At 49.2% G+C, this 25,289-nt stretch overlaps 1 protein-coding gene and 2 non-coding genes across 3 annotated transcripts in view; 2 read left to right on the top strand and 1 right to left on the bottom strand.

Moving 5' to 3' along the window:
* The window catches only part of LOC135889542 (zinc finger protein 34-like), a 39,411-nt gene that overhangs the window by 2,931 nt on the left and 11,191 nt on the right, over positions 1–25,289 (top strand). The window contains exons 2-3 of the mRNA XM_065417404.1: positions 5,342–5,455; positions 7,791–8,807. Of these exons, the coding sequence (XP_065273476.1) occupies positions 5,342–5,455; positions 7,791–8,807 (1,131 nt within the window). The remainder of the gene's footprint in view (positions 1–5,341; positions 5,456–7,790; positions 8,808–25,289) is intronic.
* Positions 13,601–13,673, top strand: TRNAK-UUU (transfer RNA lysine (anticodon UUU)). Its single transcript has one exon. It is a non-coding gene; the product is annotated as a tRNA-Lys (tRNA).
* TRNAK-UUU (transfer RNA lysine (anticodon UUU)) lies at positions 24,371–24,443 on the bottom strand. Its single transcript has one exon. It is a non-coding gene; the product is annotated as a tRNA-Lys (tRNA).

Raw genomic sequence — 25,289 nt, 5'->3', positions numbered from 1 at the left:
ACTGGGGCTAGCGTCGATTTCTGGAGCGTTGCACTGTGGGTAGCTATCCCATAGCTATCCCATAATTCCCGCAGTCTCCCCCGCCCATTGGAATTCTGGGTTGAGATCCCAGTGCCTGATGGGACAAAAAACATTGTCGCAGGTGGTTCTGGGTACAGCCTCACCCCTCCCTCCATGAAAGCAATGGACGGCAGACAACCATTTCACGCCTTTTTTCCTGGGTGAACACTGCAGACTCCATACCACGGCAAGCATGGAGCCCGCTCAGCTCAAGACAGCAGTCATGAACATTGTAAACACCTCGCGCATTCTTGTGCAGTTTATGCTGAGCCAGGAACAGAAAAACGAGGCGAGGAGGCGGCGGCAATGGCAGCGCAGCGACAAGCGTGATGAGGACATGGACATGGACCGTGAATTCTCTCAAACCGCAGGCCCCGGTGCTTTGGAGATCATGTTGTTAATGGGGCAGGTTCTATCCATGGAACGCCGATTCTGGGCCCGGGAAACAAGCACAGACTGGTGGGACCGCATAGTGTTGCAGGTGCGGGACGATTCCCAGTGGCTGTGAAACTTTCACATGTGTAAGGGCACTTTCATGGAACTTTGTGACTTGCTGTCCCCTGCCCTGAAACGCCAGAATACCAAGATGAGAGCAGCCCTCACAGTTGAGAAGCGAGTGGCGATAGCCCTGTGGAAGCTTTCAACGCCAGACAGCTACCGGTCAGTCTGGAATCAATTTGGAGTGGGCAAATCTACTGTGGGGGCTGCTGTGATGCAAGTAGCCAAAGCAATCACTGAGGTGCTGCTATGAAAGGTAGTGACTCTGGGAAATGTGCAGGTCATAGTGGATGGCTTTGCTGCAATGGGATTCCCTAACTGTGATGGGGCGATAGATGGAACCCATATCCCTATCTTGGCACCGGAGCACCAGGGTACCCAGTACATAAACCGCAAGGGGTACTTTTCAATGGTGCTGCAAGCACTTGTGGATCACAAGGGACGTTTCACCAACATCAACGTGGGCTGGCCAGGAAGGGTTCATGCTGCTCGCGTCTTCAGGAACACTACTCTGTTTAAACGGCTGCAGCAAGGGACTTACTTCCCGGACCTGAAAATAACCATTGGGGATGTTGAAATGCCAATAGTTATTCTTGGGGACCTAGCCTACCCCTTAATGCCATGGCTCATGAAGCCATACACAGGCAGCCTGGACAGGAGTCAGGAGCTGTTCAACTACAGGCTGAGCAAGTGCAGAATGGTGGTAGAATGTTCATTTGGCCGTTTAAAAGGTCGCTGGCGATCGTTACTGACTCACTCAGACCTCAGCCAAACCAATATCCCCATTGTTATTTCTGCTTGCTGTGTGCTCCACAATCTCTGTGAAAGTAAGGGGGAGACCTTTATGGCGGGGTGGGAGGCTGAGGCAAATCGCCTGGCTGCTGATTACGCACAGCCAGACACCAGGGCGATTAGAAGAGCACACCAGGAAGCGCTGTGCATCAGAGAAGCTTTGAAAACCAGTTTCATGACTGGCCAGGCTACAGTGTGAAATTTCTGTTTGTTTCTCCTTCATGAAAACCCGCCCCCTTTATTGACTCATTCTCTGTAAGGAACCCACCCTCCCCCTTCCCCCAGCTTGCTTTCAAAGGAAACAACGTCACTATCGTTTAAAAATCATGTATTCTTTATTAATTGATTATAAAAAGAGGGAGGGAACCCGGGTGGGGTTTGGGAGGAGGATCGGCGGGAAGGAAAAGGCCACTAAAAAAAGGTTAAAAAAATGACAGCCTTTTGCTTGGGCTGTCCACTGGGGTGGAATGGGAGGGTGTACGGAGCCTCCCTCCCCACCCCCCCGCGTTCTTACACGTCTGGGTGAGGAGGCTATGGAACATGGTGAGGGGGGAGGGGAGTTATACAGGGGCTGTAGCGGCACTCAATAATCCTGCAGCCATTCCTGAAGCTCCACCAGACACCAGAGCATGTCTGTTTGCTCACGCAGCAGCCCCAGCGTTGCATCCTGCCTACTCTGATCTTCCTGCCGCCACCTCTCATCTCGAGCGTCTCTCCTCTCCTCACGTTGGTCCCTCCTGTCCTCACGTTGGTCCCTCATGTCCTCACGTTCACTGGCTTCTTTCTTATACTTTGAAACCGTGTCCTTCCACTCATTCAGATGAGCTCTTTCACTGCGGGTGGATTCCATGATTTCCGCGAAAATATCGTCTCGTGTCTTCTTTTTCCGATGCCTTATCTGAGATAGCCTTCGGGACGGAGGAGGGAGGCTTGAAGAATTTGCAGCTGCTGGAGGGAGGGAAAAAAGGAGAGAATTTTTTAAAAAGATACATTTTGCAGAACAATGCTTATACTCTTTCACGGTGACCAACACTATTCACATTACATAGCACATGTGATTTCTGTGCAAGGTCGCATTTTGCCTCTTAATATTGAGTGCCTGTGGCTTTGCTGCTAGAGATCACAGACACAGGTCCGGGCAACAGAATTCAGCTTGCATGCAGCCATGGTAAGCCATTGTCTTTCGGCTTCTGCGCCCTCCTTTCCCACATACCAAGCAAAGCCCATTGAGTGCTGCGGTTTTCCTGTTAACCTTCAGCAGCAGAAAACAAACTAACCCCCCCCATCCAATTCTCTGGATGATCACTTTATCCCTCCCCCCACCACGTGGCTGGTATCAGGGAAGATCCCTGCTAGCCAAACGCGAAAAGCTCTGGGCCAATCCCCCCCCCCCCCCCCGCGCTTGGCTAACTGCAGGGAAGGATTTCTTTTCAGCCACAGGCAAACAGCCCAGTAGGAACGGCCACCTCTGTCCCCTTAATTAAATTCCCGTATTTCAACCAGGTTACCATGAGCGATATCACTCTCCTGAGGATTACACAGCGAGATAAAGAACAGATGTTGCTTGAATGGCAGCAAACACCGGGATCATACGCTGCCAGGCTTTGTCATGCAATGATACCTGATTACTTGCTGCAAGCATGGCGCGGTCAAGTGTCCTACCATGGAGGATGGAATAAGGCTGCACTGCCCAGAAACCTTGTGGCAAGACTTTTGGAGTACCTCCAGGAGAGCTTCATGGAGATGTCCCTGGAGGATTTCTGCTCCATCCCCAGACACGTTAACAGACTTTTCCAGTAGCTGTACTGGCCGCGAATGCATCCCAAGTCCTCAGGGCAAAGTAATCATTAAAAAACGCTTGCTTTTAAAAAAAGTTTTATATTTTAAAAGGTAAACTCACCTGAGGTCCCTTCCATGGTGTCGTGTTCTTGGATACTGGCTTGGGAGGGTTGGGAGGGTACTTCAGTCAGGCTGAGAAAAAGATCCTGGCTGTTGGGGAGAACGGAGTGCTGGGTGCTCTCCGCAAGCTCGTCCTCGTCCCCTTCCCCGTCCGCAGAATCCTCAGATGTAGCTGATGAGATTATCCCCGCCTCGGAATCCACGGTCAGAAGTGGGGTAGTGGTGGCGGCCCCCCTAGAACTGCATGCAGCTCGACGTAGAAGCGGCATGTCCGCGGCTCTGACCCGGAGCGACCGTTTGCCTCCTTTGTTTTTTGATAGGCTTGTCTGAGCTCCTTGACTTTCACGTGGCACTGATCTGAGTCCCTATTGTGGCCTCTCTCCATCATGCCCTTGGAGATTTTTTCAAAAGTTTTGGCATTTCGTCTTTTCGAACGAAGTTCTGCTAGCACTGAATCCTCTCCCCATATAGCGATCAGATCCAGTACCTCCTGTACGGTCCATGCTGGTGCTCTTTTTCGATTATCGGCCTGCATGGTTACCTGTGCTGATGAGCTCTCTGTGGTCACCTGTGCTCTCCACGCTGGGCAAACAGGAAATGAAATTCAAATGTTCGCGGGGCTTTTCCTGTCTACCTGGCCAGTGCATCCGAGTTCAGATTGCTGTCCAGAGCGGTCACAATGGTGCACTGTGGCATAGCTCCCGGAGGCCAATACCATCGAATTGTGGCCACACTAACCCTAATTCGAAATGACAATATCGATTTTGGCGCTACTCCGCTCGTCGGGGTGGAGTACAGAAATCGATTTAAAGAGCCCTTTATTTTGAAATAAATTTCTTCGTTGTGTGGACGGGTGCAGGGTTAATTCGATTTAACGCTGCTAAATCCGAATTAAAGTCATAGTGTAGACCAGGCCAAAGAGAGGTTGTGGAATCCTTGTCACAGGAGGGTTTTAAGAACAGGTCAGACGAACTCATGGCATACTTATACCTGATCCTGCCGCAGGGCTACGGGAATGGAGTTGACGACCTCATGAGGTCTTTCCAGCCCTATATTTGAAGATTTTATGATTCATTGCCTTAGCCCTTCGCTTTGATCACGTCTCCCGGTGGAGAATGTGGACCATTTTTGCGGATCGGCTGTGGGTACAAATTTTGTACCTAGAGCCCTGAAAATCTGCAGATATCCATGGACCATTTTTGTGGATCATGGATTGGATGAGGATACAAATTTTGTACCCATGCAGGGCTCTATCTGTCTTACTTCTGTCTATACCTACAACTTAAATCTATTTAGTACACAATGATTACATTTGAAATAACATATGAAATGACCATAACAATGATCAATGAATGATAAAATGAACTAATTGGCTCCATGAATCATGGAGTCTCTTCCTTTTCCATCCCCACCTGCAAGAGCCGCAGTCTCTTCCCTGCATGCTCTTTGGATCTTCGAATTTGTCCCTCCCGAAGTCACATGGCCTGATTCTTATTTTTCACATTCTCCGTTGGCAGAAGAAGTAGTCTGTGGCTCCTGAACTACACCATCTAATTTGCCAGCTTTCTCCGCACATAGTGTTTTTTATACTCCCTCCCTTTACACCTGACTCACTAGATTCCCTAATGCCGCAGTATGTGCTTTCCTGACATCTAATGCTGTTGAGATCCTGCATTCAGTGATATCCCTGCCCTTCCTGTTCCTTACTCCACTGAACCCCACCAGCCCATACTTACTGTTCCCAGCTTCCCCAGGACTCTCTCATTGTCTCTGGACCTGTCTGTCAGCAAGAAGCAGTGCCAGGGAGACTTGCCCTCTGTCTAGAATCTTCACTTTCTGGGACACGCAGTTCCATTCTCTGTGTTCTAGGACCCTCTTTGATAATGAGTGTCTGTCTGTGTGTGTTCCCAGCAAAGGTGGGAATAGTTAAATCCCTCATAAGCAGAGTGTTCTGCACCTTTGAGTACCTGGGGAGCTGGCCCTGAGATTTTATTGGTTTTAAATGGACTGGGGTTAAACTAATAGAATTTTTTTTAATGAAAAATGGCCTATGAATTCCCCTGATCTCTCTTGTTTTCTTTCCCTTGAGCAGGGTTTCCAGTTTCCAAACCCTATGTGATCTCCCAGCTGGAAGGAGGGGAAGAGCCGTGGGTCCTGGATCTCCAGGGTTCAGAGGAAAGTGAGATCCTGAGAAGTCCCTGCACAAGTGAGGAAACATTAAACCAACCCAGAAACTGTAAGTGCCTGAGAGAAACAGCTGGGATTCCCCACAAAGACTTTGTGAGCTCAGGATAGTCCCCAGCAGATCTCACTCCTGGCTTCCTTCTGATTATGATTGACACCTTGGCAGGAGCTCCCTCCTTTCCTACTGAGTGTTTGGATGGGATGTGGACAGGGCTGGCCTTTGGGAAAATGGCACCCTGGGTGAACTTGTATTTTGGTGCCCCTGGCCCCCATGGGTGTGGCACCCTCCCATTGCCCCTGGCCCCTATGGGCTCCCCACCCTTCCTTCCCCCCTAGCCCCTGCACTATGCCCACTTCTCCCCAAATGCCTGCTCCCCTCCTGCACCCCTAATCCCTACACCCCCTTTATTCCTAACTTCTGCCCCCTACTGCACACCAACCCCTGCCCCTCCTGTGCCCCTAACCGCTGCACTGTGCCCCTTCACCCCACCCCTGCCCCTCCCTCCTGTGCCTCAATCCATGCAACCCTTCACTGCTACCCCCTGAACCTCCCTCCTGTGCCCCTAACCCCTGCACTGTGCATGCCTCCTCATCCCAATCCCTGTCCACTTACTGCATCCCAACACCTGCCCCCTCCTGAGCACCTAACCCCTGCACATGCTATATGCCCAGAGGCCTTTATTCCTCCAGCCTGCAAGGACATAGGGGATGTCAGAAAGTTGCCCCTTTAATCTCCCACACACAAAGGCCCTTCTTAGGAAAGGCAAAATCCTGAAGAGGTAAAGTAACAGCAAAGAGAACTCCTCACAGTCTCCGAGCCTGGGCTCCAGTCTGAGCCCAAATGTCTACACTGCAGTTTTTAGCCTCACATTGCCCCTGGCCCCTATGGGCTCCCCACCCTTCCTTCCCCCCTAGCCCCTGCACTATGCCCACTTCTCCCCAAATGCCTGCTCCCCTCCTGCACCCCTAATCCCTACACCCCCTTTATTCCTAACTTCTGACCCCTCCTGCACACCAACCCCTGCCCCTCCTGTGCCCCTAACTGCTGCACTGTGCCCCTTCACCCCAACCCCTGTCCCTCCCTCCTGTGCCTCAATCCATGCAACCCTTCACTGCTACCCCCTGAACCTCCCTCCTGTGCCCCTAACCCCTGCACTGTGCATGCCTCCTCATCCCAATCCCTGTCCACTTACTGCATCCCAACACCTGCCCCCTCCTGAGCACCTAACCCCTGCACTGTGCCCCTTCACACCAACCCCTGCATCCCCCTCCTGCACTCACGTGGGGAACCTGACCTGGATGCACAAAGCAGCTGGCGTTGCTGCTCACTCCCCCACTGGATGCTGCTCCTCCGCCCCACGCAGCCCTGGGGGGCTGGGAGAGGGGAGCAAGGAGCGATATCAGTGCTTCCTACATCCAGGTCACTTTCCCTGTGGGCTGCGTAAGGGGAGGGCAGGAGAGGAGCAGCTCCTGGTGCCTCAGCACAGCCCAGGTGGGGAAGTGACCTGGATGCAGGGAGCCCTGGTGTGTGTGTTGGGGGGATGGTGTGAAGGAGTGTGTGTGTGTGTGTCCTAAAGGGGGTGTGTGAAGGAGTGTGTGTGTGTGTGTGTGTTGAGGGGAGGGTATGAAGGGGAGTGTGTGTGTGCCTGAGTGAGTGAGTGCGCTGTCTCTTTAAGAAAGCACTCAGGGTCAGGAGCCTGAACTAGGCTTGTTCAGACACAAGCAGCTGCCAGCAGCTCCGGCCCCAGAGAGGCAGCAGCACACACAGATTCCCCCATCCCGGCACCCCAGCGTAGTGGAAATCGGGTACACGGGTGGGTGGGAGGGAGACACCCCACCATCAATCAGCCCCCCCCCCGCAGAGCAGTCAGGAGGATGCTCCCAATCTGGAGTGGCCCTGGGTGACTCCAGGGATGAATGGATGGTGGGGGGACAGGAACAGCAGCAGCTGCACACGTGGAGCGGGGCGGAGGAGGGGCATCTCTGCTCCGGAGCAGTCACCTGGCTTTGACATCTGGTCATCCAATGGCCCCCTGCAGCTCGGGTCTCTCCCCCTCCCCCACGCTGCTGCTCGCCTTCCTGCCATGCCGCCTCCGTCAGCCCAGCGAACCTCTCATCAGCAGGTCAGGTGGGAATCCAAACTCTGTGCATGGCACCCCCTTGGGCAGGCCACCCGTATGGCCCACCCTAAAGGCCAGCCCTGGATGTGGAGCAGAATTGATTCCGTCCACTGTCCCGTATGGGGAAGAGTTTGGGGGAATTCAGTCCCTGATTTTTATTTTCTGTCTCCTCAGCACTTACTTGGGTTTGCTCTCTGCTTTTCCATCCCTAATTCTGAGATTTCTCTTCCATTCTAGCAGGTGATGGGGTGGTGAGGGAGAACGAGGAGCAGAATCCTCACCAGGAAGATGCTGAGCTAGTAGAACCGCATGGGGCATTACTGCGAAGATCCAAAGGGAATGTGTCCAGGCACCATGAGCCGGGAAAAGCTGGTGGAAGTTACCACAGACCAGAGAGAGAGCAGGGAAACCACTCAGAGGAGAAAGTGGATGAACCCATTAATTATCAGGAAACTCACAAGGACCTCAAGGAAACTACATCCCAGGAGAAAATCCTCAGGGAAAAGAGAGAGTATATATGCAGTGAGTGTGGGAAAAACTTCAATTACCGCTCAGCCCTTATTCGACATGAGATAATCCACACGAAAGAGAGACCCTATGAATGCTGTGAGTGTGGGAAAAGCTTCAATCATACCTCAGCTCTTATTAGACATCAGCGAATACACAGAGGAGACAGACCCTATGAATGCTGTGAGTGCGGGAAAAGCTTCACTCAGAGCTCAGACCTTTCTACCCATCAGAGAATCCATACGGGGGAGAGACCCTATGAATGCAGTGAGTGCGGGAAAAGCTTCAACCATAGCTCAGCCCTTCTCTCTCATCAGAGAATCCACACAGGAGAGCGACCCTACAAATGCTGCGAGTGCGGGAAAAGCTTCACTCAGAGATCAGCCCTTATCTCTCATCAGAGAATCCACACAGGAGAGCGACCCTATGAATGCTGCGAGTGCGGGAAAAGCTTCACTCGAAGTTCAAACCTTACTACGCATCAGAGGATCCACACAGGAGAGAGACCCTATGAATGCAGTGAGTGCGGGAAAAGTTTCACTGACATCTCCTCCCGTATCTCTCATCAGAGAGTCCACACGGGAGAGAAACCCTATGAATGCTGTGAGTGTGGGAAAAGCTTCTCTCAGAGCTCAACCCTTATTACACATCACAGAATCCATACACGACAGAGACCCTATGAATGCTGTGAGTGTGGGAAAAGCTTCACTCAGAGCTCAGGCCTTATCTATCATCAGAGAATCCATAGAGGAGATAAACTTCATAAAAACCTTCTCTAGAGCTGTTAGAAGATTTTTTTTCTTTAATTCTTTTGACAGTTCCCAGGTAGTGACTGTTAAGGCTGTTTGCATCTTTTGGACACTGTAGTCCCTCAGCTCCCACACATGAGTTGCCCACTTTTGAAGCCTGCCCTTCTTTGGGGTGGATCCTGTGGTCCTTTCTATCAACTCCATTGTCCTGCGCGTCATGGGAGTGTGTGTCCTTCCTACCAGGAATGTCCATCACCCCAGGTGGGGGAGATAGGGGGTGTCTTCAACCAGCTACATCGAGATAAAATCTACCTGGGCCTCAGCACTGTGGTTTCCATGGAATTAGCTAGCTTGAGTTCACTTTCCTGATGTAAAAAGACAGCTATTCTTGCAGTAAAGACATGGGCCATGGAAAGTGGATGGGGTTATCTAGCATATTTCCACCTGATCTGACCTAACCACCATCACATTTCCTCGTCTAAACAGACCTGGAGATTCACATTTATATTCTTCCTCCAGTGGAAAGTTATTGTTCAAGTCATCAACTTCCTCTCTGAGGACAAATTGTCTCATTCCCAGTTCTCACATTACCCTGGATCATGCGGAACAGTAGTTATTTTGTTGCTATTTTTCTCATTTAAAATATATTTAAATGTAATGAAGAGCTGGAGCAATGTCAGGGAAATAAGTGTCATTTCAGGCTCTGTGACACTGGGAGGAGGTGCGGTGACTCAGAGATTCCCTCCTTCCCCATCACACCAGAACTGTTACCTTGTGTCTGAGCCATGCAGAGTTCACCCCCTTCATATTCCTTCACTTCCCAAAGTGTCCGGTGAGGTTGTGTTCTTGGCTGTCCATGCTTGGGAATGGTGCATGGATGTCTTTGCAGATACTTTAAGGCTCCCGTCTGTATGCTCTGGGGACAGTTGCTCACCTTCAGTGGAACCTTCCTGAAATTGGCCTCCATCACCCTGTGGTACATTGATCTCCATGCGGACAGGGCCAAAGGGAGGGCTTGCTGCTGTGGCCACTTTGGCTGTGAGGGAGGCCACTGCGCTGGCTTAAACCATCCTGCGAGCACCTTCCACCTAGACACCCTATGAAAAGCCCTGGCTGGGATGATTTAGTTGGTGTTGGTCCTGCTTTGAGCAGGGGGTTGGACTAGATGACCTCCTGAGGTCCCTTCCAACCCTGATATTCTATGATTCTATGGATGAACACTAGAGAGGGAGTGAGGGGCCTGCCTAATCTCCTACCCCTTCCGCCACCATTGGCCAACCCAAACCCATTGCTGCACCCAGTGGGCTCAAAAAAAAAAAAAAAAAAAAAGGCCAGATCTGAAGAGTTGGTTGCATTCTCTGTGGTTGCCCCACCATTCCCCTCTGTCCTGCGCTCCAGCTCAGCCACCCAGCGAAAACTGAAAAACAAGAAAGTGGAGCTGTTAAAATGCTTCAAAGCCCATTATGCCCAACCCACCCTCTGTCACCGGCAGGAAAGCCACACTTCTCCTGACTAGGGATGTCCTATTGCCTCACAAGAAGTGGAAGGCCATCATGTTCAGTCTCTGCAGCATTTGTGGAACTGGGGGAAATACATGGCCGAGGAAATTTCCTGCAGCCAAAAGATAGGTCTTCAGCATGACAATCTTCTGGGCTAATGAAAAGGTCCAGTTATGTCACCAGCCGAGCCTTTCCTCACAGGCCAGTAACTGCCTCTCTGAGTTCACATTCCCCACCTCGTTCCTGACCCCAAACAGTACCCTCAAGATGTTCACCACCCTGGGGGTGCTCCTGTCTTGGCTACTTACGAATTGCAAACCCCTGATGGGTAAGGGAAAACCCCCACCAGGGTCCGATCCCACCCACAGGGCCCTTCTCTTTTCTAGGTTCACCATGGCTCCGGCTGCAGCCGAGTACCCCTCCAATAGTGTCACCAAAGTGCGGCAGTTGCCCAGGGAGCTCACTGTCACGGTCATGTCATATGCATGGGCGACCGCCTTCAATGCGACAGCTCCCCCGCTCAGTCCTCCCAGACTCTGGTCAGGGCAAACCATGCCCCACATTGCTCTGCTTCTGTGGAGTGCTCTGAGAAAAGGGTCCAAAGAGAGCATGTACTGAAGGGGCTCAAGGGACAGCCCTGTTATATGCCTGTGTGCACAGGGATTTTGTTCCCTAGCCAGTCGTTCACCAACGGGCAGACTGAGGCCTGTTTGTACAGCACCTGCAGCCATCTGATAAAGTTCCCCCGGAACGCCACAGTGTTTAAGCGCTCACCAGAAATAGTTCAGGTTGACTCAGTCAAAGGCCTTGGATTGATCCAGAGCCAACAAGTGACCTTCCCACTACTCCCAGCGTGCACATTCACAGACCTCCCTCATGCTGCATCAGGAATCTGTGAGTGTCCGACCTCACACCGCATTGAACGGGCTACAATGCACCAGTCAGTCTGCTACCCCTCCCAGCCTCCTCTCGAGTGCTCGGGCCAAGATCTTGTTGTCGGTATTAAACAGAGCAGTGGGCCTCCATTTTCGAATGTCAGTCAGGTCTCCCATCTTGGCCTGCAATAACAGGATAGCATCGTATTGTGATGGACCCAGTGCCTAGTGGTGCAGGGAGCTGTTGAAGACATTCATCAACACTGGTGTCAGAGGCTCCAGCACTTCCCAGTAGAGTTCTGGGCTCCAGCAAACTCCCCCGGTTGTCTCCTGACAGCAGCTGTGAGCAGTCCCTGGCTCAGGAGAGAAAGTTCTCCTGCACCTGCTGGGCAATGTCCCGGTCCTGGAACAGCTCCCCATAATAGGCCTCCGTGATGGCCAGCATTCGACTGTGGTCCTGCACTACCGGATCTGCGGGTCCTGCCCTGAGTTCCCGCATCCTCCTGCTTTGTCTCTGTTCTCTGCAGGCTGCAAAAATGTCTGGAGAGACCATCCCTCCGTTCACTCGGTGGTCATGCTCAAATCGGGCCCACTGCAGCCTCATCTCCCAGAACCTGGCCAGATGTCGCTTGATATGGTCGTACAGTCACACGTTGACTGCCTCCCCTCTGGATGGTCTTATAGAAATCCCACAGGTGATGCTACAGGACTTGGCACCGTTGGTATTCTTTAATGTTGCAGTGTTTGCCTGGCTGCCGGAACAAAGTCACCAACTCCTCCTTCACTGACGCCCACCAATCCCCCTGGTTGACATAGAACCCTCTGATGCTTTCCTGTTCTGCCAACAGGCTTGGCCCCCTGCCCCTTTATCTTGCAAGCTCTGGATGTTCAGCTTCCAATATCCTCTGCCATGGGCCAGGGAATTGCCCACATTGAGACACATGGTGAGTGCTGTGTGATTGGAACAGTCCATTGGCACTACCCTGCACTGGGCTGTCGACGTGCTCTTTCACAAAAATCCAGTCAATGCAACTCCTGGCCTGTCCCTGCGGGAAGGTGTACCCCATCTGCAGCTGGTGTGAGCTTGGATCAGAGGAATAGGAGGCTACCGCCCGCCCTCCACTGGTTCCACTACAGAGAAACATGTCCTCTAAACCGACCTCGCTACAGACCTGCGCCAGGTAGTGCTCATTGTAAAAGAGTTTCCTCTGATAGTCGGGAAAACAGGACCAGCAGTCCTCAGGCTGTCTGATACTATTAAAATCCACACACACACACCCCAAACACCGTGAGGTCCAGAGGAAGGGAGCCAGTTCCTTCCATAGATCTTTCCTTTCACACCTTAACTGGGGACCATACACACTAATATAGCGATAACAAGTGCTAAAGAGCACAAAGTCCACCAGTAATGCTCTCCCTGGAAAGAGCTGAAAGAGTGGCCATGCTCACAGCAGCGAGGCCCCCCTTTGGCTCGGTCCGTATGGAGGACAGTGTATCACTGGGTGAGACAGGCCAATTTCAGAGAGGTTCCTCTGAAGGTGAGCAACTGTCCCCAGATCTTACTGACAAGAGCCTTAAAGTATTTGCTAATGGCATGGGTGCCCCTTAAGTACGGAGATGTGGGGGTTGGGCACGGTGGGCTTTGAAGCCTTTTACGGCTCTACTCTTGTGTTTTTCAGTTTTCAGCAGGTGGCTGAGCTGGAGGGCAGGGCAGGCCTGAGGGGAATGGTGAGGCAACCACAAAGAATGCAACCAACTCTTCAGATCACTGGACAGACTGCGCCTAATCAATGCCATAGTACTGTATCCCCTTTGGCAGAGGTGCTGCGAGGAGCATCTTGAGCAACGAAGGCAGGTCCCCGTAGCAGTGGCCTAACCAGGTTTTTGTGGCCATTAAATGGCTGGCCATGGCGGAAAAACACCATGAGTCAGCAGCAGAGCCGAGGCGGGCATGGAAGGGGCTCTGGGACCTGGATGGGCCTTGATTCCATCCTGCTGGTCTCTGATTGAGGGTAGGGAAAAGGTTTCACTGCGGCAAGTGGGAGCAGTTGTGTTTTCTGTTCAGGCATTGGTATCAGTTGCTCCAGGTTTCTCATAAGCACATAGGGACATTAGCAGGTGTTCTCAATGCAGGATTGGCCCAGATACCATAATGTGATGGGGATTGCATTTTCCTTTTTTTAAAATATCCAATGGCATTTCTGTCTGTGATTTCATTTTGCTTTGTATAACCGTGTTTTCTCCTGAATCCGCTATTTAACTAAAAAAAGAAGAAAGTTTCAGGGCACTGGATGGAGGAGCAGGCTGGGGCTAGGGCTGCTAAGAGAGTGAGAGTAGCAAGTTTTCTGCATTGTTTCCTGTCCTCTTTTTCTTTACTAGTTTCTCTTCTGCACCAAACTTGCCCCTTTCTCATGTGAGCCTGGCTAGCTCAGTTGGCAGAGCATCAGACTTTTAATCTGAGGGTCCAGGGTTCAAGCCCCTGGTCAGGTGAAGCAGGGATCCTATCCCCTAAGAATGTCAGGAGGCAACTCTTTAGTACCTTCCTTGACATTACTTTTTCTTTTCAGAACTTGGGCTTTTCTAGGAAAGGCCATTTAGTGCCTGGGACTGAAGGGGCAACTTCCTCACACACCCACTGGCCTCACAGTCTGGAGGAAGAAAGGCCTCTGGGCCTCCAGCAAACCACTGCATGCTGACTTGTTGAGCAAATGCAGGGCTGGCCAGAAGCCTTGAGCGAGGGAGGCAAAAAATTGTCCGCCCAGGCTCTTCTACACTGGAAGTCAGCAGACCACAACCTGTTCCCTGCCTGTCCCATGGTGTATGGGCCAGCACTCAGGGCTTTAAATTCTGCAATCAGAGTTCAAACCTCAGTGGGATCTTGGGGCAGCTCTTTTGCCACCTAACATTACTGGGTGTTCCAAGGCTTCCTCTTGCTCTTTCAAATGACATGGGAGCCTGTCCTTTGCCCGCTAGCTGTTGTGACTTGAGTACAAGAGAGGAGGTTTGATCCAGAAGGCTGGCTGTGCTTGGAGTCCTGAAGGTAGGGATGCGAGCTCCATTTCCTCTGAGTCCTGAAGCTGGGCTGCAGCCTGGCCTAGGAGCAGCCCTATTGGTTGACCTACTCACCCAAAGTCACTTGGGCGGTGTTGGTGTTCCCCTGGGATGCTGAAGGGCGGGCCTAAGGGAGGGAGAGTTAATACTCCTCCCTGATGTTAGCTAAAAAAAGAGCAGGTTGACTCAGAGGCGGATTGAGTAGATGGGATCCTTTATTGCGATACTTGTTCCCCTCGACCCAATTGTCAAATAAGCACTGAATTAGTTACTGCACACTCTTTTTGTCTAAGTTAGTATGTACATGCCTACATCTGTTACAACACCCTCAAAACCCTTATTAAGTAATAAAACACCCATTCTGTTAGTAAACCCACCCCTATCTATTGTTCACAGCAATACACATGTCATACAGGCATTTTTCCTTGAAAATACAGTTCTTTGCAACAATCTGTAGCCACAAATCTCCCTGGTCAGCAATTCTCAGGGGAGGGAGGAAGGGGCCATAAACCAGGGCTTGTTTATGTAGCTGGGAAAGGAAGAGAGGGGGAGATAACATTCATTTTACCTTCTTTCACACAAAGGGCATTATTTGACATCTACATTTCTTATGCATCTGCATTCTTATTACTTTTTACAAGCAACAGGGAAGGGAAAAACATGGCAACTTATTTATTACACAAAGAACTATAGTCTACTTATGCCTTTGTGCGCTAATACCATGTCAACACATTAGCAGCTTCCCATATCTGTTAGTTAATCCTAATATATCCCAACACTCCCCCCACTCTCTTCAAAGAAGGGCCCAGTTGCCCCTCTTTCTCACACACTGAACGGTGGGGCATTCAGGCTGGAGGCCCTGGTTCCAGCTAGCCTGATAAATTGGTCCACTGATCATGCTACGAGAAGAGAGAGAAGGCAGGTCATAAAGGGGTAAGCCACTGAATTTACAAATATGGCTTTCGGGGGAGAGGCTAAGGCAGTACATAATTTCAAACACCCCATGAATATGATCAATATTACAATTAATAGGAATAACATTCCTACAACATGAGTAAGATGACCAAGAAGTGAATGAGTGTTCATTAGGCCTGTTCAAAGGGCACAGGCAACATTAGTCCATGCACAATCAGTAGGCAGTTTAGTAGCCAGTTGGAAGGCATTCATTCTTCAAAGGTCCTTGGCTTCCAAAATCAGCATTTGGTGATGCTCAACCTGGAGCTCCAAGAGTAGCTGTATCGCATGGTCCCAGTTCATTCAGGTGGGTTCCGGTACCACCATTGTCCAGTTAGTAGGTATCGTTGGGTGTCCAGTTACATTAAGCCGATGCATAGCTGATATATGAATTTGGTAAGTGGAGTTTCCCAGCTGCAAGGAAAAGTTTTCTGGTCCAAATCCCACCCACTCCACATGCCTTTCACCCTCCAAACCTGGCCATTAAGCATGGCTGATCCCTCCCAGCAAATTTTATTTCCCTGTTCCACCCAATGCGTAGGGGGTACAGGTTCTGAACACTGCAGGGGCGGCGGTTCCTGTGGCCATCCCTTCCAGGTATTTCCCTGTCCCACCCACACAAGACCCGTGTATGGGTAGTATACCTTGGATCCCATTAGAAACAGTGTGTCATTATTTGTTATTACTACTTGCCATACGGGTTCTTGGGACCATTTCCATTTGCACCTACCCCCGAACCCTGGCTGTAAAAGGGTGGCTGAGATCCATTTTCCTTCAGCCCCTAACAGTAAGGGTACACCGGCTCACTGTACAGTCCTCCAAAATTGTCTCCCAGGTGGTTCTAAAGGGCCAATACACCTTTAATTGATTTGCTACATTGGTCCCCTTCAACCCAGATGGCCGTAAGCCCTGGTGGGCATTTTGCAAAAGGAATACAAGAGGACTGGTGAGGGTTTGTTAAACCTGGCCACATGCTTCTCCCTACAAAATAGTCTTTATACTGTTCACTAATTTACTTATAAGGGATTCTGTAATATTCTTGAGGGTTAGAATAACATTTCCCAACAAACGGTCGGTTGAGCTAAGCACAAATACCTGTAATAATGCCCCCCATCCAGTAGCCCCAGGGCATGTTCCAAGCATTGAATTTGAGCTGCTGAGTCAGCTTCCTGCAACGAGTTTCAACCTTCCCAGAGGTAATTTGTGAGGGCTCGCTGTTTTCGGATGTTGTTGTGCAATTCCCATCCATCCAATTCAAATGAGTTTGAAATTACTCATAGCAACATTCTTTCATCTACTTCGGTAAACAGAACAGTTAGCAAATGTTGTACTGAGATACCAGTCAGTGGGGAACAGAGTGATAGTCATTTGTAAACCAGTTGCATTAAGAACCACAGGTCTCTGGTTGGGGGTAGACCACCATGGGGATGGGTGTGTCACAGACAATTTGGAAGGAAGTGGCGGAGTAGGGGGTGGAAGAGGTTTAATTAGGGTATATTTTCCCTTGGTCCCAAAATGGGCAGCACAACATATCCAATTAAAAAGACCTGAGGAATTTACAATATCCACCAATTTAATGGTAATAACAAGACAAACAACACAGAACACAACTTTTTGTTGCGACAGTGGACCCATGGTGTTCTGGGTTGTTCTTCCACTGGCGCCAGCTTGCCCATAAAGTGTCTGAAAAACAAAATAAAGATTTCCCAGCCCCTTGGTGGGTACAGATTATTGCTTAAAAATACCTCTTTCTTTTTACAATTATTTGCTGACTGCAGGAAAACAGTAGAATCACCTTTATTTTTGTTTTGTTTTGTTTTGTACAAAGGATACTTGCTGCATACCTAGGCGGAGTAGGCGGGTCTATGCAAACATGGTCTGTTCCTGAAGTCTTTTCCCCAGCTCATCACGAGATGTGAGGGGGAGCTCATTCAGACCCTGCTTACACTTAGTATTTAAAAACTCCTTATTATCCCTATCTCTGCTGGCCTTAGATTTCTCCTCCAGTCCCTTCTTTAATAGTTCAGATGAGGTGGCCAAGTTGTTAAAGTGATAGACTACTAATCCATGGTGCTCTGCATATGTGGGTTCAAATCCCCTCCTCATTGTGCACATTCAGTTTTCTCCTCTCCTTTACAAACAACCATCTCCCCCTTTGGTACAATGAGAGACCAAACCATGTTTCTTCCTGCAAACAGAAACCCTCTTAGGATCTCAGACCTTCCTTGCTTTAAATAAAATGTCTAAATCCCAGATTTCTCAAAGAGTTCTGTATTTCTTGGTTTTTAGCTCCAAAAGTAAAATCCTCATAATCTCCCCCAAACACCCTGGAATCTCCCCAAATTATTAAAATCCCCCCACCTCAGCAAGGCCACAACAGTTACCCACAGCTAGAGTGTCTAGGCCAAGCTGTTCTGAAGGAGAAACTCAAACATTTTCTTTCTGCTTCCCTTGGCAAGGTCTGACTGGGAAAACAAAATCCCCCAAATTGAATTTTTTTGGCTGAAAAACTAATAGTAGTCTGTTTGGGGACTTTCATTTGAATGTATTATTATTCTCTTCTGATCTCTGAATTATATTAGGATACGTCTACAGTGCAATGAAACAGCCATGGCTGGCTTGTGTCGGATTAATCAGGGTCATGTGGCTTGGGCTGTAAGTTGCAGTGTACGTGTCTCAGCTCAGGCTCAGTACCCTGCTCTAGGAGCCCAGAAGGTTGGGAGGGAGTTTAGCAAGTGGAAATGGTAAAACCGCAGTGAAGTATTATCCTGGACTTAATGGCTTTTCTCCATTGGTCTATCTGCTTTGGGGAAGGGACAATAACACGTCCTGCTGCATATGTTATTTCAAAGGGTGGTTTAGGATTTTCATTCTCACACACAGTGCACAAAGTAGGACTCAACCCTCGACATAAACAAAATGAGCCGCCCACAGATTCTGGCAGCCACAATGAGCCATTTGGTGTGAGAGCTCCGACCTGCCCCTGTCCCAGAGGGAGGGGGTCATCTTTGAGAGGACTGGAACACTGACCTATAAGCTCTTAACACCCAAACTTTCAGTAACTCTATTATCAATGCCTGTAAGTGTAGTTTAAACCATAAGAACAGCCATACTGGGCTAGAACAAAGATCCATCTAGCTCTGTATCTTGTCTTCTGACAGTAGTCAATACCAGGTGCCCCAAGAGGCACACAACAAAGCACCACAGGGAGTTGAACTCAGGACCTAGCCAAAAACTCCAAAGGTAATAACAAAATGTTTTTTAAGTACATCAGAAGCAGGAAGCCTGCTAAACAACCAGTGGGGCCCCTTAACGATGAAAATACAAAAGGAGCGCTTAAAGATGATAAAGTCATTGCGGAGAAACTAAATGGATTCTTTGCTTCAGTCTTCACGGCTGAGGATGTTAGGGAGATTCCCAAACCTGAGCTGGCTTTTGTAGGTGACAAATCTGAGGAACTGTCACAGATTGAAGTATCACTAGAGGAGGTTTTGGAATTAATTGATAAACTCAACATTAACAAGTCACCGGGACCAGATGGCATTCACCCAAGAGTTCTGAAAGAACTCAAATGTGAAGTTGCGGAACTATTAACTAAGATTTGTAACCTGTCCTTTAAATCGGCTTCGGTACCCAATGACTGGAAGTTAGCTAATGTAACGCCAATATTTAAAAAGGGCTCTAGGGGTGATCCCGGCAATTACAGACCGGTAAGTCTAACGTCGGTACCGGGCAAATTAGTTGAAACAATAGTAAAGAACAAAATTGTCAGACACATAGAAAAACATAAACTCTTGAGCAATAGTCAACATGGTTTCTGCAAAGGGAAATCGTGTCTTACTAATCTATTAGAGTTCTTTGAAGGGGTCAACAAACATGTGGACAAGGGGGATCCGGTGGACATAGTGTACTTAGATTTCCAGAAAGCCTTTGACAAGGTCCCTCACCAAAGGCTCTTACGTAAATTAAGCTGTCATGGGATAAAAGGGAAGGTCCTTTCATGGATTGAGAACTGGTTAAAGGACAGGGAACAAAGGGTAGGAATTAATGGTAAATTCTCAGAATGGAGAGGGGTAACTAGTGGTGTTCCCCAAGGGTCAGTCCTAGGACCAATCCTATTCAATTTATTCATAAATGATCTGGAGAAAGGGGTAAACAGTGAGGTGGCAAAGTTTGCAGATGATACTAAACTACTCAAGACAGTTAAGACCAAAGCAGATTGTGAAGAACTTCAAAAAGATCTCACAAAACTAAGTGATTGGGCAGCAAAATGGCAAATGAAATTTAATGTGGATAAATGTAAAGTAATGCACATTGGAAAAAATAACCCCAACTATACATACAACATGATGGGGGCTAATTTAGCTACAACGAGTCAGGAAAAAGATCTTGGCGTCATCGTGGATAGTTCTCTAAAGATGTCCACGCAGTGTGCAGAGGCGGTCAAAAAAGCAAACAGGATGTTAGGAATCATTAAAAAGGGGATAGAGAATAAGACTGAGAATATATTATTGCCCTTATATAAATCCATGGTACGCCCACATCTCGAATACTGTGTACAGATGTGGTCTCCTCACCTCAAAAAAGATATTCTAGCACTAGAAAAGGTTCAGAAAAGAGCAACTAAAATGATTAAGGGTTTAGAGAGGGTCCCATATGAGGAAAGATTAAAGAGGCTAGGACTCTTCAGTTTGGAAAAGAGAAGACTAAGGGGGGACATGATAGAGGTATATAAAATCATGAGTGATGTTGAGAAAGTGGATAAGGAAAAGTTATTTACTTATTCCCATAATACAAGAACTAGGGGTCATCAAATGAAATTAATAGGCAGCAGGTTTAAAACAAATAAAAGGAAGTTCTTCTTCACGCAGCGCACAGTCAACTTGTGGAACTCCTTACCTGAGGAGGTTGTGAAGGCTAGGACTATAACAATGTTTAAAAGGGGACTGGATAAATTCATGGTGGCTAAATCCATAAATGGCTATTAGCCAGGATGGGTAAGAATGGTGTCCCTAGCCTCTGTTCGTCAGAGGATGGAGATGGATGGCAGGAGAGAGATCACTTGATCATTGCCTGTTAGGTTCACTCCCTCTGGGGCACCTGGCATTGGCCACTGTTGGTAGACAGATACTGGGCTAGATGGACCTTTGGTCTGACCCAGTACGGCCTTTCTTATGTTCTTATGTTCTTATGACCTCCTGGTTACAAAACAGGTGCTTTAGCCAGCAAAGCCATGGTGGCTGCCTATGATTAATTGATGGTGTCTGTCCACACCTGACTCCCTACCAACCCCCATGGGGGCTTGACAAGCGTTGCTTGTGTTTGGATTCTGTAAACCAGGGGAACAGGTGAAGTTTTCCTCCCAAGGTGTGTGTGTGATTCTACAGGTCTACACTACAAAATTAGGTCAGTGTAACTACATTACTTAAGGGTGTCAAAAATTTATCCCCCTGAGCAATTCAGTTATATCAACCTAACCCTGGTGTAGATAGCGCTGTGTCAACAGGAGGGCTTCTCCCATCAGTATTGCTTGGGGAGATGCTTAGCTAGTGAAGACCCAGAGAATAGGTGGCCATGACTCTTGCATTAGGGGAGGCTGGGCGCAACCGCTGGAAGCTCCTTAGAAGTGGGGGAGCCATTGGTGCCCAAACCCTGGCACTGCTCCCCCACTCCACCCCACATTGTTCATTTGCCTCCCTCTGAGGCCCCACCTGTACTCCACCCTCACTCCCATTTGGCCACTTCCCACCTCTGCTCTGCCTCTTTCGCTGAGGCCTGCTGGTCTGCCTTTAGCTCACTCCTCTCCTCCCCTGAGGCCTCCTCACCTGCTGCTCATGCCTCTCCACCCTCTACCCCAAGGTCTGCTGCAGCCCCCACCTCTCTGCCCCTACCCTGAGACCCTCCCAGCCCACTGTCCCCACCTCTCTGCACCCTCCCCTGAGACCGTCCCTGCCCACTGCCCCATCTATCTGCCCCCACCTCTCTGCCCCCTCCCCTGAGACCAGCCCTGCCCATCACTTGTACCTCTCTGCCCCTCCCATGAGACATGTCCTGCCCACACCTCTCTGCCCCCTCCCCTGAGACCCGCCCTGCCCACTGACCACACCTCTCTGCCTCCTCCCCTGAGACCCTCCCTGCCCACCACTCACACCTCTCTGCCCCCTCCCCTGAGACCCACCCTGCCCACTGACCACACCTCTCTGCCCCCTCCCCTGAGACCCGCCCTGCCCACCTTTCTTCATGCTGCTGTTGTTATTCCGTGAAACATCAAGGATGGAAAAAAGCTGAGTTTACTCCAGGGAGAGGAAAGAAAGGAGCCACCAACCCCCTGGCAAAGCTCAGTGCCCCAGAGAAAACCTGCCCCCTGCTATTGCAATCACTGATGTACTGGGGATACGATGGGAAAGGAACTGTCTGAATTATCAAGGCAGGAAATGGACAACAATCTACAGCAACGTCATTAACCGCCACAAACACACTCTCATCATGCTCCAGGAATTCTTGCTGTTCAGCCATGGACACACTTACACAACGGCACAGCAGTGAGTGTGCTGTGGAAGCTGGTCTGAGGAAACAATTGGAAATGATCGCTCTGTGAGAACAGAACTAGAGTGTAGTTAGAAAACTACATAAAGCAAATAGTTGTGGTTGAGTGGTTAAGGCAATAGACTAACAATCCATTAGGGTCACCTTATGCAGGTTTGAATCCTGCCAACTATGGAAGAAGTTGTAGTTATTTAGTTTCAGTCCCTGAGCATCCTTGGTGCCAATGGGACCAGGGTTTTCTCTCAGTCTATGTCTACACTACAGAGTTATGCTGCTTTTGTTAAAGCATTTTAATTAAACCGCTGTTGCATGTCTACACTAGGCTGCTTGTGTCACCAGAGCCCATCCACGCTAGCAGCTCTTGGATTATGCTGAAATAACTTTGTAGTTCAGACCTGGCCAAAGATTCACACACACACAGCTTGGAAGGAAAACTTCACCTGCTCCTCTGCTTTGCAGAATCCAAACACAAACAAAGCTTGTCAGGCCTAGGTGGGGTCTGGCAGGGTGTCAGGTGTAGGCAGATACCATGCCTAAGCCACAGGCAGGCACCACATTTTAGTTGGCTAAAGCACCTGTTTTGTAAAAAGGAGAGCCTGGGTTCAACTCCCAGTGGTGCCTTGTTGACTGGCTTTTGGGGCACCTGGTATTAGCTACTGTCAGAGGACAAAATACAGAGCTAGATGGGCCTTTGGTCTAGCCCAGTATGGCTGTTCTCGTGGTTTAAATTACACTCACAGGAACTGATAATAGAGTTTCTCAAAGTTTGGGAGTTAAGAGCTGATAGGTCAGTGTTCCAGGCCCCTCGCGGCTGACTCCCTCCCTCTGGGACAGGGGCAGGTCTGAACTCTCACACCAAATGGCTCATTGTGGCTGCCATTTAGTTTACACCAAGGGTTGAGTCCTGCTTTGTGCACCGTGTATGAGACTGAAAATCATAAATCAGCCTTTGAAATAACAAACGCAGCAGGATGTGTTATTGTCCCTGCCCCAAAGCAGGCAAATCAATGGAGAAATGCCATTCAGTCCACGGTAATACTCCACTGCCATTTTACCTTTTTTGCTTGCTAAACTCCCTCCCAACTTTATGGGGTCTCAAAGCCCGGTATTGAGCATGAGATGAGATGTCTACACTGCAAATTTACCACTCCATGGCCCAAGCCCCGGGAGCCTGAGCTGGCATGGGGCAGCCCTGGGTGTTTCATTGCAGTGTGGACATACCCTAACATTATGTCTACAGTGTCATAAAAACACCGAAGTCACTATTCTCAAACCATGGGTCAGTTGATTCAGGCTTGTGGGGCTTGTGGTGCAGGGTTATAAAATTACAGTGTAGACATTTGGGCTTGAGCCCAGCCTCTGAGACCCCATGAAGGGTGACAGTCTCCGAGCCTGGGCTCCAGTCTGAGCCCAAATGTCTACACTGCAGTTTTTAGCCTCACAACCTGAACCCCAGGAGCCCAAATCAGAAGATCCAGGCCAGCCGGGCCACAGGGCTTTTATCACAGTATAGATGCACTCTCAGGGTATGGCTACATTGCAATGTAAGCCCAGGGTTAGTAGAAGTCATGTCAGCAGCCCCAACACATAAACATAAACCACGAGGAAAAGACCCACTCCCAAATAAGCTGGGCAGTGTCCTTTTTCCTCAGGTTCTTAAGTCCAGCAACCAAAAGTCTTTTAACATGAGCTATCCCCTCTCTGCAACCCACTCACAGTTGCTGTCCTTAGCGCAAGCCCAGAGTTGCATCTGTAGAATTCACCTTCCATCCTGGGTAGAAAAGGGGGAAAATAAGAAGGCACAATACTCATTATGTTGTCTAAAGACTCACTCATCCCTCCACAGCCAGCCTATCCTAAAGTTGGTCTAACACCTAAATTTTAGTATTAGGACCCAAGCCCCAGCCCACTTGGCTTTGGAACCCATGTCCCCTGCCTAGCAAGTGCTATTGAATTGAGGGTGAGTGCCTTATTCGGGGTCTGCCGAGCACAGTTCTGCTGCCCTCAATTCACACAACAAGGATAACAACCCTTTATTACTCCTGCCCCAATAACAAGGAGACTGGGAATCCAACACCAGCCAAAAGTGATCATTTCGGCAAGCAAGCCAACATATTTCCAACATACTGTAAAATCCACATGCAGACTCATACAGGAAACCTTGCAAGAAAAACTTCCTGAGGGGGTCTGAAGCACGTGCTGCTGGAGGGAAGGAGGGAGCGCTGCGTTGGAATTTAGGAGCACTGTAAAAAGGAGGGGGCTGTGGGTGAGGAGCAGTGTGAATAGGAGGGCCTGTGGGTTGGGACTCAGGGGCACTGGGAATAGAGGGGACATGGGTTCAGGCTGAAGAGCATCCTCGTTTGGGGATCCAGCAGGACAGGGGAAGACAGCAGGTGATTCTAATTCCTTAGGGATATTCTGTGTGTTTGTGTGTGTGTGTGTGCAGGAGAGGAACATGCTATATGCCCAGAGGCCTTTATTCCTCCAGCCTGCAAGGACATAGGGGATGTCAGAAAGTTGCCCCTTTAATCTCCCACACACAAAGGCCCTTCTTAGGAAAGGCAAAATCCTGAAGAGGTAAAGTAACAGCAAAGAGAACTCTAAACACACTTTTAAGATTTTGGAGAGGAGTTTATCACATGACCAGGAACTTGAACCCTGGACCCTCAGATTAAAAGTCTGATGCTCTACCAACTGAGCTAGCCAGGCTCACAAAGAAAAAGAGCAAGTTGTTGCAGAGGAGAAACTAGTCAAGAAAAAGAGAGTAGGAAACAATAGGGGAAACCTACTGCTCTCTCTCTCTCTCTCTCTCTCTCTCTCTTCCTAGCCCTAGCCTGGCTTGGTATTAGTGCTGGTTAAAAAGAGGGGGGAAATATCAGCATCTATCAGCCTTTTATACCTGTACAAGAATCAGGCACAATACAGAGGTACCCATCTGCAAGTGCCAAATGGTTGGATTGGCTAATGCAACCTGTAGCAGTCCAGGGCACACTGGAATATAAATCCAAGTGTACATCATCATAATTATTTCAAAGTGATAATGATAATGATAGGAAGGTTCACAATTGACTAAGTAGTTACATACAAAGGTGTACATTTGGCAGTGTACACTGGTAAATTCTGGCTCCTTCTCAGGCTCAGGTTGGCCACCCCGGTCTAAATGTAGAAGTTACAACATTTAAACTTGAAAGAGGGGTCAATTTTCCCATCATTTCACACCTTTACATCCGAACATGATGACTTTCTGAATGAACCCTCCTCGTTCAGCCAGAAGATCTTGGGGTGGATGCAGGAGTCACTGGGTAAAATTCTCTGGATTCTGTTATGAATCAGGTCAGAGCAGAGGTACATAGTGATCTAGTCTGGCTGTAAAATCTATATATCAACACCAAATATGGTATTAAATTAATCCTCAGAAACGGCTGTTCCCCACCCAGATCCCAGCAAAGGGCTATCCAAGGAAGGGGGCTGCTTAGGAAGGAAAGAAGAAAGATGTCCTTCTCTCCCTGGAGGAATTGGGCTCTGCGCTTTGGACAGAAAGGAGGGGAAGGAAAT

Source organism: Emys orbicularis, chromosome 15 (assembly GCF_028017835.1).
Source record: "Emys orbicularis isolate rEmyOrb1 chromosome 15, rEmyOrb1.hap1, whole genome shotgun sequence".
NCBI lineage: Eukaryota > Metazoa > Chordata > Testudines > Emydidae > Emys > Emys orbicularis.
This window is presented reverse-complemented; position numbering and strand designations above follow the sequence as displayed.